This window comes from Clarias gariepinus, chromosome 21, assembly GCF_024256425.1.
Source record: "Clarias gariepinus isolate MV-2021 ecotype Netherlands chromosome 21, CGAR_prim_01v2, whole genome shotgun sequence".
In the NCBI taxonomy this organism is placed as follows: Eukaryota; Metazoa; Chordata; class Actinopteri; order Siluriformes; family Clariidae; genus Clarias; species Clarias gariepinus.
In genome coordinates, this window is record NC_071120.1 from 10,998,549 (window position 1) to 11,013,166 (window position 14,618).

Consider the following 14,618-nt stretch of genomic DNA (forward strand, 5'->3'; position numbering starts at 1 on the left):
CCGACTGTGTGGCCTTTTTTTTTTTCGAGCGAGAGCACGGTGCACTTTAGAGAAGAAACTGCAGATAATCCTCATAATTTCATCCATTAAATAAATAAATAAATCATGGCCACACATTAGGATCTTGGGTTTTTAAATGGATGGACAGTGATCACACACACACACACACACACCACTTTTCCCAACACTGTAAGAAAACGAAATACAACAGCACAAAACCTTGAAATGTTCTCTTACTCTTAAAAGGTGCAACCAACAAGTCACGGACAAAAACATGATTTAAACAATATTTATTTATTTTTGTACAGATGTATAATATTCCCCTAAAAAGTAACAGTATCAATATAACCTTGAATTACATTCTGTTTTACGAAACCGTCTTGCTCTCCGTCGAGCTGAAAATCGAGGAAGAGGATGTTGGAGTAAAGTGCATTAGCGCCCTTTCCTTTAAAACACTCAGGACAATGATATGCCTGCTGCAATGATTCAAACAGGTCCGGAAAAAAAAAATTAAAGGTGACTGTATGGAAGATCTCCATCAGCTACATTATAAATTCAACAACGTGAAAAATAATTAAAAAACAAACAATCTTTGCTTTAACAGTCTCTTAAAGAATTCATTATTTAATTTATGAATACAGCTTAAAGCAGTTAAACCCCAGACACGCAAAAAAAAAAAAAAAAACATCTGAGCACTGTGTAGAGAGGTGTAGCGAATGAGTGAATGCACACACACAACAGATGGATCTTTCCACACTTGTGCAACATGTCGTTGAAGGCGTCTGCGGCATTGCAGAGGGTATATTATTATATATCGTCAGCTTAGAAGGTCTGGTCGTCGTTACACGAATCAGTCCAGTGGCCAAACACCTCACAGATGTCGCAGTAAGGCCTCTCGTCGCTGGCGCTGCCGTGGTAGGTGGTGTGAGGAGGAGAATCGGGAAGTTGCGTCTGCGTGGGACAGTCCTCTGTGTCGTGGAGGTCGAAACAGTCGCAGATGTCGCAGAAGAGGCGCGGCGGCGGTTTCTTTTTGGCTTTAGACTCGGATAAGCTGCGGAGAAAAAAAACATGATGTGCTATTTAAATAGCGACTTGATAAACCTTCAACATTTTATTAGATCAGTCCGACTTGGGGCACATCATCTCGTTTCACCTGAAAGCGAGAAGTAAATACTGTTAAAGTATAAAAAAAATAAACAGGTGTTCTGTGAGCAAAGAATATCTTGGAGTCACCTTAAAGTAGACAGTGTTTTTTTTAAGTTTTTAATCATCATGAATCATCAATATGACAAATCAACAACAAACAGTTTGGTGTAAATCTGGTGATGATGAGCTTGGCTGCCTGTGCTGTCGCCATGGCAACAGAAAAATCAAGAGAAGCTGCTTGTGTAACTTGATTACATGCAGCAACAGTTAAACAGTGTGTATAAACAGACAAGATGTTAATCTCACTTCTCACTGCATCTTGGAATATTTGGAACTTTGTTAATCTCCTTATATTTGCTTACAAAATATTTTTTCGATTTCGATATTAAATTTCGAATCTTTCGAGCGATATTAAAATGCTCAGGTGTAAACAATCTGGAGTATGATAAGATAAGACCGATAAGACTGAGGAGAGAAATGAAAACACAACACAGTCCACCTTTCATGGTTGTCCATCTCACTGGCGGTGTTTCCGTTGAGCGCCGCCTCGGCCATCTTCTCCAGATTGGATTTCAGTTCCTCGTTCTTGCGCTGCAGGTCCACGATGACCGAGTTCAGGAATTCAACCTGCCACACGTGATGGTCAAAAATAATGTTTAATATTAACATTTCATATCAAACACCAGCCGGTACAACTTATGTACACTATCTCTATATCTCTCTCTGCACCAGTGACGCAGAGAGAATAAACACATCAGGTGAACTCTACATAGGCTGGTCTTTAAACGTTCTAAGGGGAGAGGATTGTACATGATCACATTGTGCCTGGGGTTTAGGTTTTTTTCTGATAATTTGGTTTCACTTATGGATTGATTCAGAGATCCACATCAACAGGCTCATGTCTAACACAGCTATTTATTGATCTGTTTATATTTAAAGGTAGGCTATTACATTATTGGACTTTCAGGTGGCTCTCAAAAGTGTGTACAAATAATAATAATAAAAAAAAAAACATGCTTGTTGTTTTCTATGTTTTATTTAATTTTATTGTTGAATCTTTCTCTTATAGATCTTTTCCTAATGTGACCTCATATGAGAAAAGAAGAGCCCCTCCCTCAGCTTGTCAGAGGAGACAAGGAAACTGTGTGAAAATAAGAGACCTTTAAAATAGTGCGTTACTGCAGTCTCTCTCACACACACCCCTTAGTCTTCATGGGAATTATATTTTATGTAGTAATTTGAACAAAGAGCACTAAGGAGAAGGAAACGTTTCATTGCTTGCAAGGTGGAACGATTTCTGAGAAACGAACACGGACATGACGACCATCTCGTCCAATCAGCCTTCAGATTTCACACTGGTCAAGCACCATAAAGTTCTTAATGCCTGTGACAGACAGACAGACAGACAGAGTGGAAACACTAAGTACCTGACACTCAGCTGTTACCTTCGCCTCTCTCATCTCGTCCAGAGCTGAAGACCCTGTGACACAGAGATCTTTATCAAGACGACTTCTTTTGTTCATTAGTCAGCACAAAGTCAGATTTTTCACCTTCAGATAAAATCATCACACTCCTGTCTGCTGTTATTCAACACTTGTAGCTTTAAACTGCATTCCTAGCTCACACGTACTTTTCTTAAGCTCCATATAGAACGTTTATGTTTAAAACTCTGTTCTGTGCAGACCTGTGGAGATTTCTGCAGGACCGGCTGTCTTAGCTGCTGTTAAGCCCTTCTCCAGCGCGCGCACCCGCTCCTGCATCTGAGCTTTTTCTTTTTCAAGAGACTTCACAGTGCTTTGGAGATTGTCTGCAGCCGCTCGCTCGCTACGCAGCACAGAGACCTAAGAGGAAACACATCACATACACACACGAAGATGAGAAATAAATCACGCGCATTATAAAAGTTGTATTTTGAGCTCTTTTCAGATTCCTGTTGCTTTTAGAGGCTTTATGGGACCTTCCGAACCATAGTCCAATGCCTTAACCTCTGAGCTACCCCTGACCCCTAACCCATGCACGCCATCAATACTCTCTCCTTCTTTCTGTCCCTTTAAATACGCTTTGTTTCTTTTTCCTTATTCTCTCATTTACTCTACTTTCATCCATCCAAATTTGTTGCCAGTTTCCAGGGATTGCTTTGTATCTTTCATTCCTCCCATCTCTCTTTTTTTTTTTTCTCTTATTTAAAAGATAAAATTATTGTGTCAATACCATAACCCGTGAACAGTGAAACATCTGATTGCGAGTGTTCTGAAAGACGAGCAAAAAATTTTAATAAATTTTGACTTGGAAAAACGAACAAGTCTTGGTTTACGAGTACCGAGTATCATAAGTTTTTTCTCTCTTGCGCTGCGGAATTGTGGCTAATCGTTTCCCTTGCTGGGTCTTAGTGCACATCTCTCACGCCTGTTACTGGTATAATCAACATTCGTGCACGCAAGTACTGTTTACTATAACACTGACCACGTGTGTTGCACATTAAAACATTTTATTTTGTGTCTGTATGCGTGCTGAATAAAGCAAAAGTCTTATTAAAGAGGTTAAAAATCCATTTTCTCTCTCTCTATCAGCCTGCTCTTTGTGTCTGTGTGCGCGCGCGTCATTGGACACCGTGCCCGCAAACACCCACACCCCCCTCTTCCGGAATGAATTAATGCTCGTAATCCAAGGTTCCTCTGTACCCCACCAGTATGTTTCTTTCTCTTTGTTCTCTCTCTTTACTTCCTCTCCTCTAAACTTGTCACCATCTCTTTTTCATTTCTGACTCTTTTGCCTTTCTCTCTTTTTTTCTCTCCCCGTTTTCCACTTTATCTTTCACACTCCTGATTTGTTTTCAGATTCCTGTCACTTGTCTCTTTTTGTTTCTGTTTCTCTCTCAAAATCTTTCTTCCAAATTTTTTTGCCAGTTCCCAGTCATTTATTTCTTATTCTCTCTCCCACACTCTGCCAGTTTCCAGGCTTTAAACATCCAGATGATGTATAACACACATTAAAGTCTGTCAGTGCTTCTTCTGCTCTTGTATAAAATCCAATATGATGCCAGTTTTTGCAACATTTTTGCCTAGTGGAATCCAGGAAAAAAGTTAAATTAAAGTAACATTGTTCTCCATTACAGTTATATAAAAGGGATGCTACATGATGGAATCAAATACACTACCTCGCTCTTTAGTGTTTCAAATACACTACCTCGCTCTTTAGTGTTTCAAGTTCTTTGTTTTTCAACTTCCTCTCCTCTAAACTTGTCACCATCTCTTTTTCATTTCTGACTCTTTTGCCTTTCTCTCTTTTTTTCTCTCCCCGTTTTCCACTTTATCTTTCACACTCCTGATTTGTTTTCAGATTCCTGTCACTTGTCTCTTTTTGTTTCTGTTTCTCTCTCAAAATCTTTCTTCCAAATTTCTTGCCAGTTCCCAGTCATTTATTTCTTATTCTCTCTCCCACACTCTGCCAGTTTCCAGGCTTTAAACATCCAGATGATGTATAACACACATTAAAGTCTGTCAGTGCTTCTTCTGCTCTTGTATAAAATCCAATATGATGCCAGTTTTTGCAACATTTTTGCCTAGTGGAATCCAGGAAAAAAGTTAAATTAAAGTAACATTGTTCTCCATTACAGTTATATAAAAGGGATGCTACATGATGGAATCAAATACACTACCTCGCTCTTTAGTGTTTCAAGTTCTTTGTTTTTTTCTAAGATCAAGGCACTGTTTTTCTGGACCGATTGCTGTAAAGTGGATTTCTCCGTCTCTGACTCGGTCTTCAAGGCGAGCTCCCTGTGAAAAAAAAAAAAAAAAACCAGAGCGACATCATAAGGGAAGGGAAATTATTATAAACTTTTTTTTTTTTTTTTTTTTTACAGAATAACACCAACTATAAAGATGTTCTGTTGCCAACAGTTACAAGAATCACTGGCGAGGATATTATGGGGTAAAACACTTTTCTTTTAGTAAAGTGAAGAGTAGAGTCTGTAGGCTCAAAGATGGTTTAGGACTCCAGCAGGAAAAGCAACATGAGTAGTGGAGCTCAGTCTCGGGTGATGTCCCGTGTCTCACCTCTTTTCCATGTCCTTTATCTGACTCCTGAGACGCTCCAGCTGCTCCTTAAGCTGCAACGTAAAATATTTCATATTTAAGTTTAGTGTACACTGTGTACAGGTCAGTACGCACAAACTAGTCAAAGTCAACTTTACTGTCGATTCTGCTACAGTCGTGGCCAAAAGTTTTGAAAATTACATAAATATTGGAAATTGCTATTTTTATAATTGCAATTCATCTCATCACTCTTCATAACATTCTGGAGTATATGCAAATTGCTTAGTCCTTTTTTGCCATGAAAATGAACTTAATCCCAAAAAAAACCTTTCCACTGCATTTCATTGCTGTCGGTAAAGGACCTGCTGAGATCATTTCAGTAATCGTCTTGTTAACTCGGGTGAGAATTTTTACGAGCACAAGGCTGGAGATCATTATGTCAGGCTGATTGGGTTAGAATGGCAGACTTGACATGTGAAAAGGAGGGTGATGCTTAAAATCATTGTTCTTCCATTGTTAACCATGGTGACCTGCAAAGAAACGCGTGCAACATTGCGTTGCATAAAAATGGCTTCACAGGCAAGGATATTGTGGCACCTAAATCAACAATTTATAGCATCATCAAGAACTTCAAGGAAAGAGGTTTAATTCTTGTTAAGAAGGCTTCAGGACGTCCAAGAAAGTCCAGCAAGTGCCAGGTCTCCTAAAGAGGATTCAGCTGCGGGATCGGAGTGCCACCAGTGCAGAGCTTGCTCAGGAATGGCAGCAGGCAGGTGTGAGCGCATCTGCACACACAGTGAGGCAAAGACTTTTGGAAGATGGCCTGGTGTCAAGAAGGGCAGCAAAGAAGCCACTTCTCTCCAAAAAACACATCAGGAACAGATTGATCTTCTGCAGAAAGTATGGTGAATAGACTGCTGAGGACTGGGGCAAAGTCATATTCTCCGATGAAGCCTCTTTCCGATTGTTTGGGGCATCTGGAAAAAGGCTTGTCCGGAGAAGAAAAGGTGAGCGCTACCATCAGTCCTGTGTCATGCCAACAGTAAAGCATCCTGAGACCATTCATGTGTGGGGTTGCTTCTCATCCAAGGGAGTGGACTCACTCACAATTTTGCCCAAAAACACAACCATGTATAAAGAACGGTACCAAAACACCCTCCAACAGCAACTTCTTCCAACAACAGTTTGGTGAAGAACAATGCATTTTCCAGCACGATGGAGCACCGTGCCATAAGGAAAAAGTGATAACTAAGTGGCTCGGGGACCAAAACGTTAAAATTTTGGGTCCATGGCCTGGAAACTTCCCAGATCTTAATCCCATTGAGAACTTGTGGTCAATCCCCAAGAGGCAGGTGGACAAACAAAAACCCACCAATTCTGACAAACTCCAAGAAGTGATTATGAAAGAATGGGTTGCTATCAGTCAGGATTTGGCCCAGAAGATGATTGAGAGCATGCCCAGTCAAATTGCAGAGGTCCTGAAAAAGAAGGGCCAACACTGCAAATACTGACTCTTTGCATAAATGTCATGTAATTGTCGATAAAAGCCGTTGAAACGTATGAAGTGCTTGTAATTATATTTCAGTACATCACAGAAACAACTGAAACAAAGCAAACTTGCTGAACAGCAAACTTTGTGAAAACTAATATTTGTGTCATTCTCAAAACTTTTGGCCACGACTGTACATGTAGCGTGCACATACACACAGAGAATTAAAATTACAATCCACTTACAAACAACACCTAGTCAAAAAAAAACACCCTTAAAACTACTATACAGCACAATATATCAAGTGCAACATAAGTAAATAATTATTATTTTTTTTTAAGTGCTTATTTGTTTTTAACCCATACTTTTTCCTGGCTGTCGTTGTCCCTCTTGCTGCTGGACAGCTCTTCAGCCAGCTTAGCCTTTTCCTGCTGCACAGATTCCACAGCCAGTGTGTGTTCAGATGCTGCTTTTTTCAGCTCCTCACTATGTGACAAGATCAGCACACACCCACGAACACATAAAATACATAAACCACAGCGGCACAAAGAGACTCTCGTCAGCCTGTAATACTCCAAACCTAATACAAAGCCCTGCACAAGCTGTGTTAGGAAATCTTATGTTTATTCACACCTCAATTTAAGAATGCATAAATATACAGTAATTTCCCCCAAAACAGTTTATTAAAACTATACAGCTAAACTTTGACTAAGTTCCTGTTTTTTTTTTCAAAGTAAAAATATTTGGCATTATTTGGCAGACATCCTTATTCAGAGCGACTTAAATTCTATCTCATTACACATCTGAGCTGTTTAAGGGGTTAAGAGACTTGACCCCAAACCTCATCAGTTCAGTTTGTAACCACACACTCGTTGTCAAAATGTCTGATCAGGCCATGCTGCATGTATATACACCTTCACATATCTAACACAAGGTCACCTATGCCAGTGATTTCTAACCCTGGTCCTGGAGGACACACTGCTATGTTCATCTTAGTGTTCTCGCTGTCTCTCATGACACTCGATTTTATTGACTAGCTAATTAACAGCCTTTACTGAATAGAAGTGGGTGTGTTAGAGCAGGGAAAACACAGAAGTGTGCAGGGCAGGGGTCCTCCCACACCCTGGATGGGAAACACTGACCGCGCCCTGTCTGCGTCTAAAGCATTGCTGGAGAATTTAAATTTGAGTCATTGCAATGAGACAATATATGCGGAGTGCCATTACAGTAGGGCTGAAACGATTCCTTGAGTAATTTAATTACAAAAATTGCTCAAGGCAAAATCTTCTGCCGCAAAGTTTTGCGTTTTTTGCGCAATTATTTGTTTGGTGTGACAGTGCGCTTCCGGGTGCAAGCCGCCAGTAAACACAGATGAAGAAGAAGCGCTTACGTCACCCCCAAAGCGAAAGGAGACGCAAACAATTCCCTATTTATTGATTTGAGGGAGCGTTCTGTTGCGGGCTGCAAAATGGAAAGGATAAAATTATATAACTATTTATTTAAATGTGTGCCTGAGTTTTTTTGATACTTAAAGTCATTTGAAATACCTTTTTTTTTTCCCTGAGAAAAGGCTTTAAAATAAGAATGTATGGTACTGTAATGCACTTAATTCATCTTAGTCAACTTTATTCACAATACAAGGATAGCTTAATGACTATGTTTATTTTTTATTAAATGCTGTATGCATTTAAAAATAAAAAGTTGATTTTTCTTAAAAGAAAATCAATTAACCTTTGTTTCTCTTATATATTTGAAATTACTGTTTAATCAAGGGAAAAAAGTACGTTTTATCCGATTACTTGATTAAATTTTTGGTAGAATACTCGATTACTAAACTGTTCGATAACTACAGCCCTACAGTACAGTAACTCATATTTGAAGCCACACACACAAATAATATTGTGTATATATATACACAATAATATTTGTGTGTGTGGCTTCAAATATGAGTTACTTTATATATATACACACACACACACACACACACACACACATACAGTCCTGATTTAAAAGTTTAAGACCACTTGAAAAATGGCAAAAAAAAAAAATCATATTTTGCATGGTTGGATCTTAACAAGGTTCCAAGTAGAGCTTCAACATGCAACAAGAATAATTGGGAGTGAGAGCAAACATTTTTAAGCATGCAATTAATTGAAAATAACAATTAAACTAAAATAGGCTGTTTTACAGCTGATAAAAATTTTAGAACCGCATGCCTTTAAAAGGCCAAATCTGTGCAAAGATGTGGATTTATTGTCATTTTCTGTCAGGTAGTCACACGTTCTGATGGCAAAGGCAAAAAACTCTCCCTTTTTGAAGGTGGTCGGGTTGTTAAACTGCATAAGCAGGGCCCCTTACAGCACGCCATTGCTGCTGAGGTGGGACGCAGTAAGACAGTCATTTGGAATTTTTTTAATGATCCTGAGGGTTATGAAACAAAAAAAAGCAAGTGGGAGACCCCAAAAAAATGTCACCAGCACTGAGCCGGAGGATCCAATTGGCTGTCTGTCAAGACACTGAACGATCCTCGACCCAAATTAAGGCCGTTACTGGTTCTGACTGCAGCCCCATAACCATCAGACAGCATCTGAGACTGGAGGGCTTCAAAAACAAAAAACGTCTTCAAAGACCTCGTCTCCTTAACGCCACAGAACTGCTCGTTTAGACTTTGCAAGAGAGCACCAAACATGGGACATTTAAAGGTGGAAGAAAGTTTTATTCTTTAATGAAAAAAATTTAACCTTTTCCTGGTCCTGATGATTTCCAACGTTACTGGCATAACAAGCAGATCCCACCCGAGATGTTTTTTTACGCGCCACAGTGGAGAGGGCTATAATGGTCTGGGGTGCTTTTTCCTTCAGTGGAACAATAAAGCTTCAGGAAGTGCAGGGACGTCAAACGGCCGCTGGCTATGTCCAGATGTTGCAGAGAGCATTCCTCATGACTGGGGGCCCTCGTCTGTGTGGTAACGACTGGGTTTTTCAACAGGACAACGCTACAGTACACAATTCCCGCAGGACAAAGGACTTTTTCCAGGAGAATAACATCACTCTTTTGGCCCATCCTGCGTGTTCCCCTGATCTAAATCCAATTGAGAACCTTTGGGGATGGATGGCAAGGGAAGTTTACAAAAAGGGAAAACAGTTCCAGATAGTATATACCCTTCATGCGGCTGTCTTCAACACTTGGAGAAATGTTCTCACTCACCTCATGAAAATGCTTGCATTAAGCATGCCGCAACCAATTTTTGAAGTGATCAACAATAACTGTGGAGCTACTCAGTACTGAGTTCATGTTTGGAAGTTTGATTTCTGTTTATGTGTTGTTTTCATTAAATTGCATGTTAAAATTTTTTTCTCTCTCACTCCCATTCCTTCTTGTTGCATATTGAAGCTCTACTTGGAACCTTGTTAAGATCCAACCATGCAAAATATGTTTTTTGTTTTGTCATTTTTTAAGTGGTCTTAAACTTTTGATCGGGACTGTATATATATATATATATATATATATATATATATATATATAAAAATAAATAATGTTAGAATTAATTTAGTTAAAATGCAAAGGAGGATAAAATAAGTAATCCAGGACCTTCAAAGCACACGTCACTCATGCAGACAGTTTGCACACACACGATATTAATCTAAGTTACATAACTGTAAAACATGAGATCTGTAATTTACTGATAATATATGTAATAATATATGTAATAATATATAATATAGAAAAGCGTTCCTCACATTTCTTTACAAAGACTGCTGATCCTCTCCTTCTCTGAGCTCTGCTCTTGTTTGGATTTGCTCAGCTCCTGTTGGTACTCCGAGTTCTGTTTCGACAAACTATCCAACTGCAACAGAGTCAAGTTCAGTTTATACACTTGTTAAAGGCTAGATCTTACCACAGAATGTGTTTAAATAATGTAAATAACGTCGTGTTCGAGTGTCAATGTGACAAAAAACCCTGAAACATGGGTCAGTAGGTGCGTGTACATGGTGCCTCGGGATCAATCGGAATGAAAATGCACCATGTAAACACTCAAGCAGGAGACCGGGCTCACCCAGAATAATTTTTATTAGAAATTTGGGGAGTAAATGGGCAAATATCCATCTAAACACCTGATCCAATAATTTTTCTCATGTTGGAATAAATATATTCTTTCTGCATCTTTGCCTGGCAGGGGGATCACCAGCGACCAGTCTACCATGATACCTTGTTGCTGAGGAGACTTTTATATTTCAAGTAGAATGGGGATATTTATAAAATTGTCATACTTGGAGTTAATATATATTTTTTGTTAAAATTCTAAGCAAACTTAGCAAATGATTTTCTCCTGCCACACAGGGCGCTTATGCAGCCTGCCATTGTGTGAACAGATTAGAGTGAAGGGTTATAGAGGAACTGCAACATTTTACCACCTCCAATGGAAACATAAATAAATGAATAAAAACCAAATAAAAAATAAAAAAAAACTAAAGTTGGTTTTGGGGTCAGTGTGGCGATAAACGAATGACCACATGAAAGAATCAGGAAAAGAAATCAGAATTATTTTTCTCCAATCTCTAAGGGTTACACTAAGTGAATCAAGTTTCCAGGAAGGAAATTTTGCTTCCAATCCTGACACACACAAACTCTGTGAGAACAGCTGGCTCTCTGGCTGAGGAAGGAGCACCAACTGGCTCATTTCATGTGTAGTGTATTGTCCAACCATTTAAAGACGAGACTGAATTCTTGTCCTCAAAGTCTCAAACCTCAAAGTCTGAGAAAAATATTGCTACTTTTGTTATATTTCCAGAAGATTAAACACGTTGCAACAAGCACAACCACCAAAATAGTTACATTCTAATTAAAAGCTTTGTGCATGTAAACACATTTTATCAAATCAGTGTCGATGTTACAGTTAAACTGGAGTCACTAATCGGAATGACTTTAATCGGAGCGAAGAAATATTGCTAATGACAACCAAAACGGAAAAAGTTCATTTATTTCAGTAATGCAACTTAAAAGGTGAAACTAATATCTGAGACAGACTCATTACCTGCAAAGCAAGATAGTTCGAACCGTGATTTGTCATAATTGAGATGATTATAGCTTACAGCTCGTGAAAACCCCAAATCCACAATCTCAGAAAATTTGAATATTGTGAAAAGGTTTAATATTCTAGGCTCAAAATATCCCACACTAACAGCTAAGTAAGCCATAACACCTGCAAAGGGTTCCTGAGACTTTAAATGGTCTTTCAGTCTGGTTCAGTAGGAAGCACAATCATGGGAAAGACTGCTGACCTAACAGTTGTGCAGAAAACCATCATTGACATCCTCCAAAAGGACGGAAAGCCTCAAACGGTAATTGCAAATGAAGTTGGATGTTCCCAAAATGCTGTATCAAAGGACATTAATAGACAGTTAAGTGGAAAGGAAAAGTATGAAGGAAAAAGGTGCACAAGCAGCAGGGATGACCGCAGCCTGGAGAGGATTGTCAGGAAAAGGCCATTCAAAAGTGTTGGGGACTTTCACAAGGAGTGGACTGAGGCTGGAGTCAGTGCATCAAGAGCCACCACACACAGACGGATCCTGGACATGGGCTTCAAATGTCGTATTCCTCTTGTTAAACAGCTCCTGAACAACTAAAAACGTCAGAAGTGTCTTACCTGGGCTAAAGAAAAAAAGAACTGGTCTGTTGCTCAGTGGTTCAAAGTCCTCCTTTCTGATGAGAGCAACTTTTGCATCTCATTTGGGAACAAAGGACACAGAGTCTGGAAGAAGGATTGAGAGGCACACACTGCAAGATGCTTGAAGACCAGTGTCAAGTTTCCACAGTCTGTGTTCATTTGGGGAGCAATGTCATCTGCTGGTGTTCATTAAGTCCAGAGTCAACATAGATGTCTAGCAGAAGATTTTGGAGCAATTCATGCTTCCTTTCACAGACGAGCGTTATGGGGATGCTGACTTCATTTTCCAGCAGGACTTGGCACCTGCTCACACTTCCAAAAGCACCAAAACCTGGTTCAATGACCTTGAAATTACTGTGCTTGATTGGCCAGCAAACTCGCCTGACCTGAACCTCAGAAAATCTATGGGGCACTGCCAACAGAAAGATGAGAGACACGAGACCGAACAATGCAGAAGAGCTGAAGGCCGCTATTGAAGCATCCTGGTCTTCCATAACATCTCAGCAGTGCCACAGGCTGATAGCTTCCATGCCACGCAGCATCGAGGCAGTAATTACTGCAAAAGGGGCCCAAACCAAGTACTGAGTACATATGCATACTTATACTTTTCAGTGGTCCAATATGTTCTATGTACAATCCTTGTTTTATTGATTGCATGTAATATTCTAATTTTCTAAGATTGTGGATGTGGGGTTTTCATGAGCTGTGAGCCATAATCATCTTTGCTATGACAAATCACGCCTTGAAATATCTTGCTTTGCATGTAATGAGTCTCATATATTAGATTCCCCTTTTAAGTTGCATTACTGAAATTAATGAACCTTTGCACGATATTCTAATTTTTTGAGTTTCACCTGTAGATCTTTAATGACAGCTCTACAGAAACTACAAATGTAGTTTCTGTAGAGCGCTCATTAATGATCTTATGTGTTTTTACTACTAGTTACATAATTATAAAAGGAAATTGCCAGTTTCCCATATGCAGAAATCAATCACCTGGCTCTGCATGTCTTCTTTGGCATTTTTAAACTCCTGGATGAGAGCCTCTGCTGCAGCTTTCTCTTTTTGCAGAGCGAGCTTTTCCTGGGTCAGTTTGTCCAGGGCCTGTGCTGTCTGTCCAGCACTCTCTGCAGCCTGGAACAGATTGTGAAGGGGGAAAAAAGTAAGTTTCAGAAAAATGGCATGGTGTACAGTAGGGCTTACAGAGAGCGAGTCAATCCAAACTGTTACAGAAGCCAAGATGAACTTGTTCAAACTGTTAATGTTTGCGGCCCTGCAAAAAAAATGTAATCATGCTTTTAGAATTTTTGCATTATTATTATTATTATTATTCATCTTCAGTTTCATAAATCTTAAAGTTGTTGAAAAGATCGATGTCAAGCATTTAGCCATTCGGTAAATTTAATTAATCCATGCAAAAATCTGGCCAGTTATTGCTGTGACAGATCTGAACAAATTAAATGTAGCTTATAATGGATTACTGGATGAATTAAATACAATTATGATGATGAGTAAGCCATGCATTAGAAAAACTAATCTAATAATATCACTCAACTGAAATAGTGCTTTAAGTGTAAATTATAAATTATTGTAAATTTTTATTATTACCTTGTAAACTCCTAGTGCACATAAGGTGTATTGTCTGTGTTTAATTAGTATTACTTTAAAAACTATTCTATCCTACTCCATGTAATCTTAGCCTTTTTCACGTTGTCCTATTAAAGAAATATAGCTTGGTGTGACTCTTTACATAAATAGCTAATTGTACTATATTGGACCAAGTGTAGCAGAGGTGCCAACTTTAATGAGCTCTTAGCAAGTAAAATAAAAAAATTTGACCTTAGGGAGAAAAGAATTTCATTTTATTTTTTACATTTTAACTTGCACAAACAAACTTGCACTAAGAAAGTGGTATTTAATAGTAAGCAGTTTGTTTAAAACCAACACAGTCCCAAATTTCCTGTTTTGTCTTGGCTCTCAAGGCGACCAAAATCAAACTATGCAAAGCAAAAGTAACCTTGATCAAAATTAAATTGTGCAAATGTCTTCCCACATCTTTTCCTTCTCGGCTTCTCCTCTGGCCGAATTATAAACATTTCTGATCTGAAAACCACTTCACCAAGAATCACCAGAGTGGTGCAGTGGTATATCACTCGCCCCATCATCTGGATATCGATAGTTCGATTCCTGGGTGACGCTGTAGCCTCTTGCAGCCAGGGGGCCTAATAAGAGAGCTGATTGGACTAGCTCTCTTAGCCGGGTGGGATGGGGGCACTTAGCA

General features: G+C 39.1%; 1 protein-coding gene across 6 annotated transcripts in view; it reads right to left on the bottom strand.

The window, feature by feature from the left end:
- Positions 1-275: 275 nt before the first annotated feature.
- clip1a (CAP-GLY domain containing linker protein 1a) overlaps positions 276-14,618 on the bottom strand; it is a 41,358-nt gene continuing 27,015 nt past the window's right edge. For all 6 annotated transcript variants that reach the window (XM_053480604.1, XM_053480607.1, XM_053480608.1 and 3 more), the window contains 9 exons: positions 13,334-13,471; positions 10,410-10,516; positions 7,035-7,155; positions 5,202-5,254; positions 4,805-4,922; positions 2,831-2,987; positions 2,574-2,626; positions 1,646-1,773; positions 276-1,051 (listed from right to left, as the gene is read on the bottom strand). In XM_053480604.1, coding sequence (XP_053336579.1) covers positions 823-1,051; positions 1,646-1,773; positions 2,574-2,626; positions 2,831-2,987; positions 4,805-4,922; positions 5,202-5,254; positions 7,035-7,155; positions 10,410-10,516; positions 13,334-13,471 — 1,104 coding nt within the window. In that variant the 3' untranslated portion in view covers positions 276-822. The remainder of the gene's footprint in view (positions 1,052-1,645; positions 1,774-2,573; positions 2,627-2,830; positions 2,988-4,804; positions 4,923-5,201; positions 5,255-7,034; positions 7,156-10,409; positions 10,517-13,333; positions 13,472-14,618) is intronic.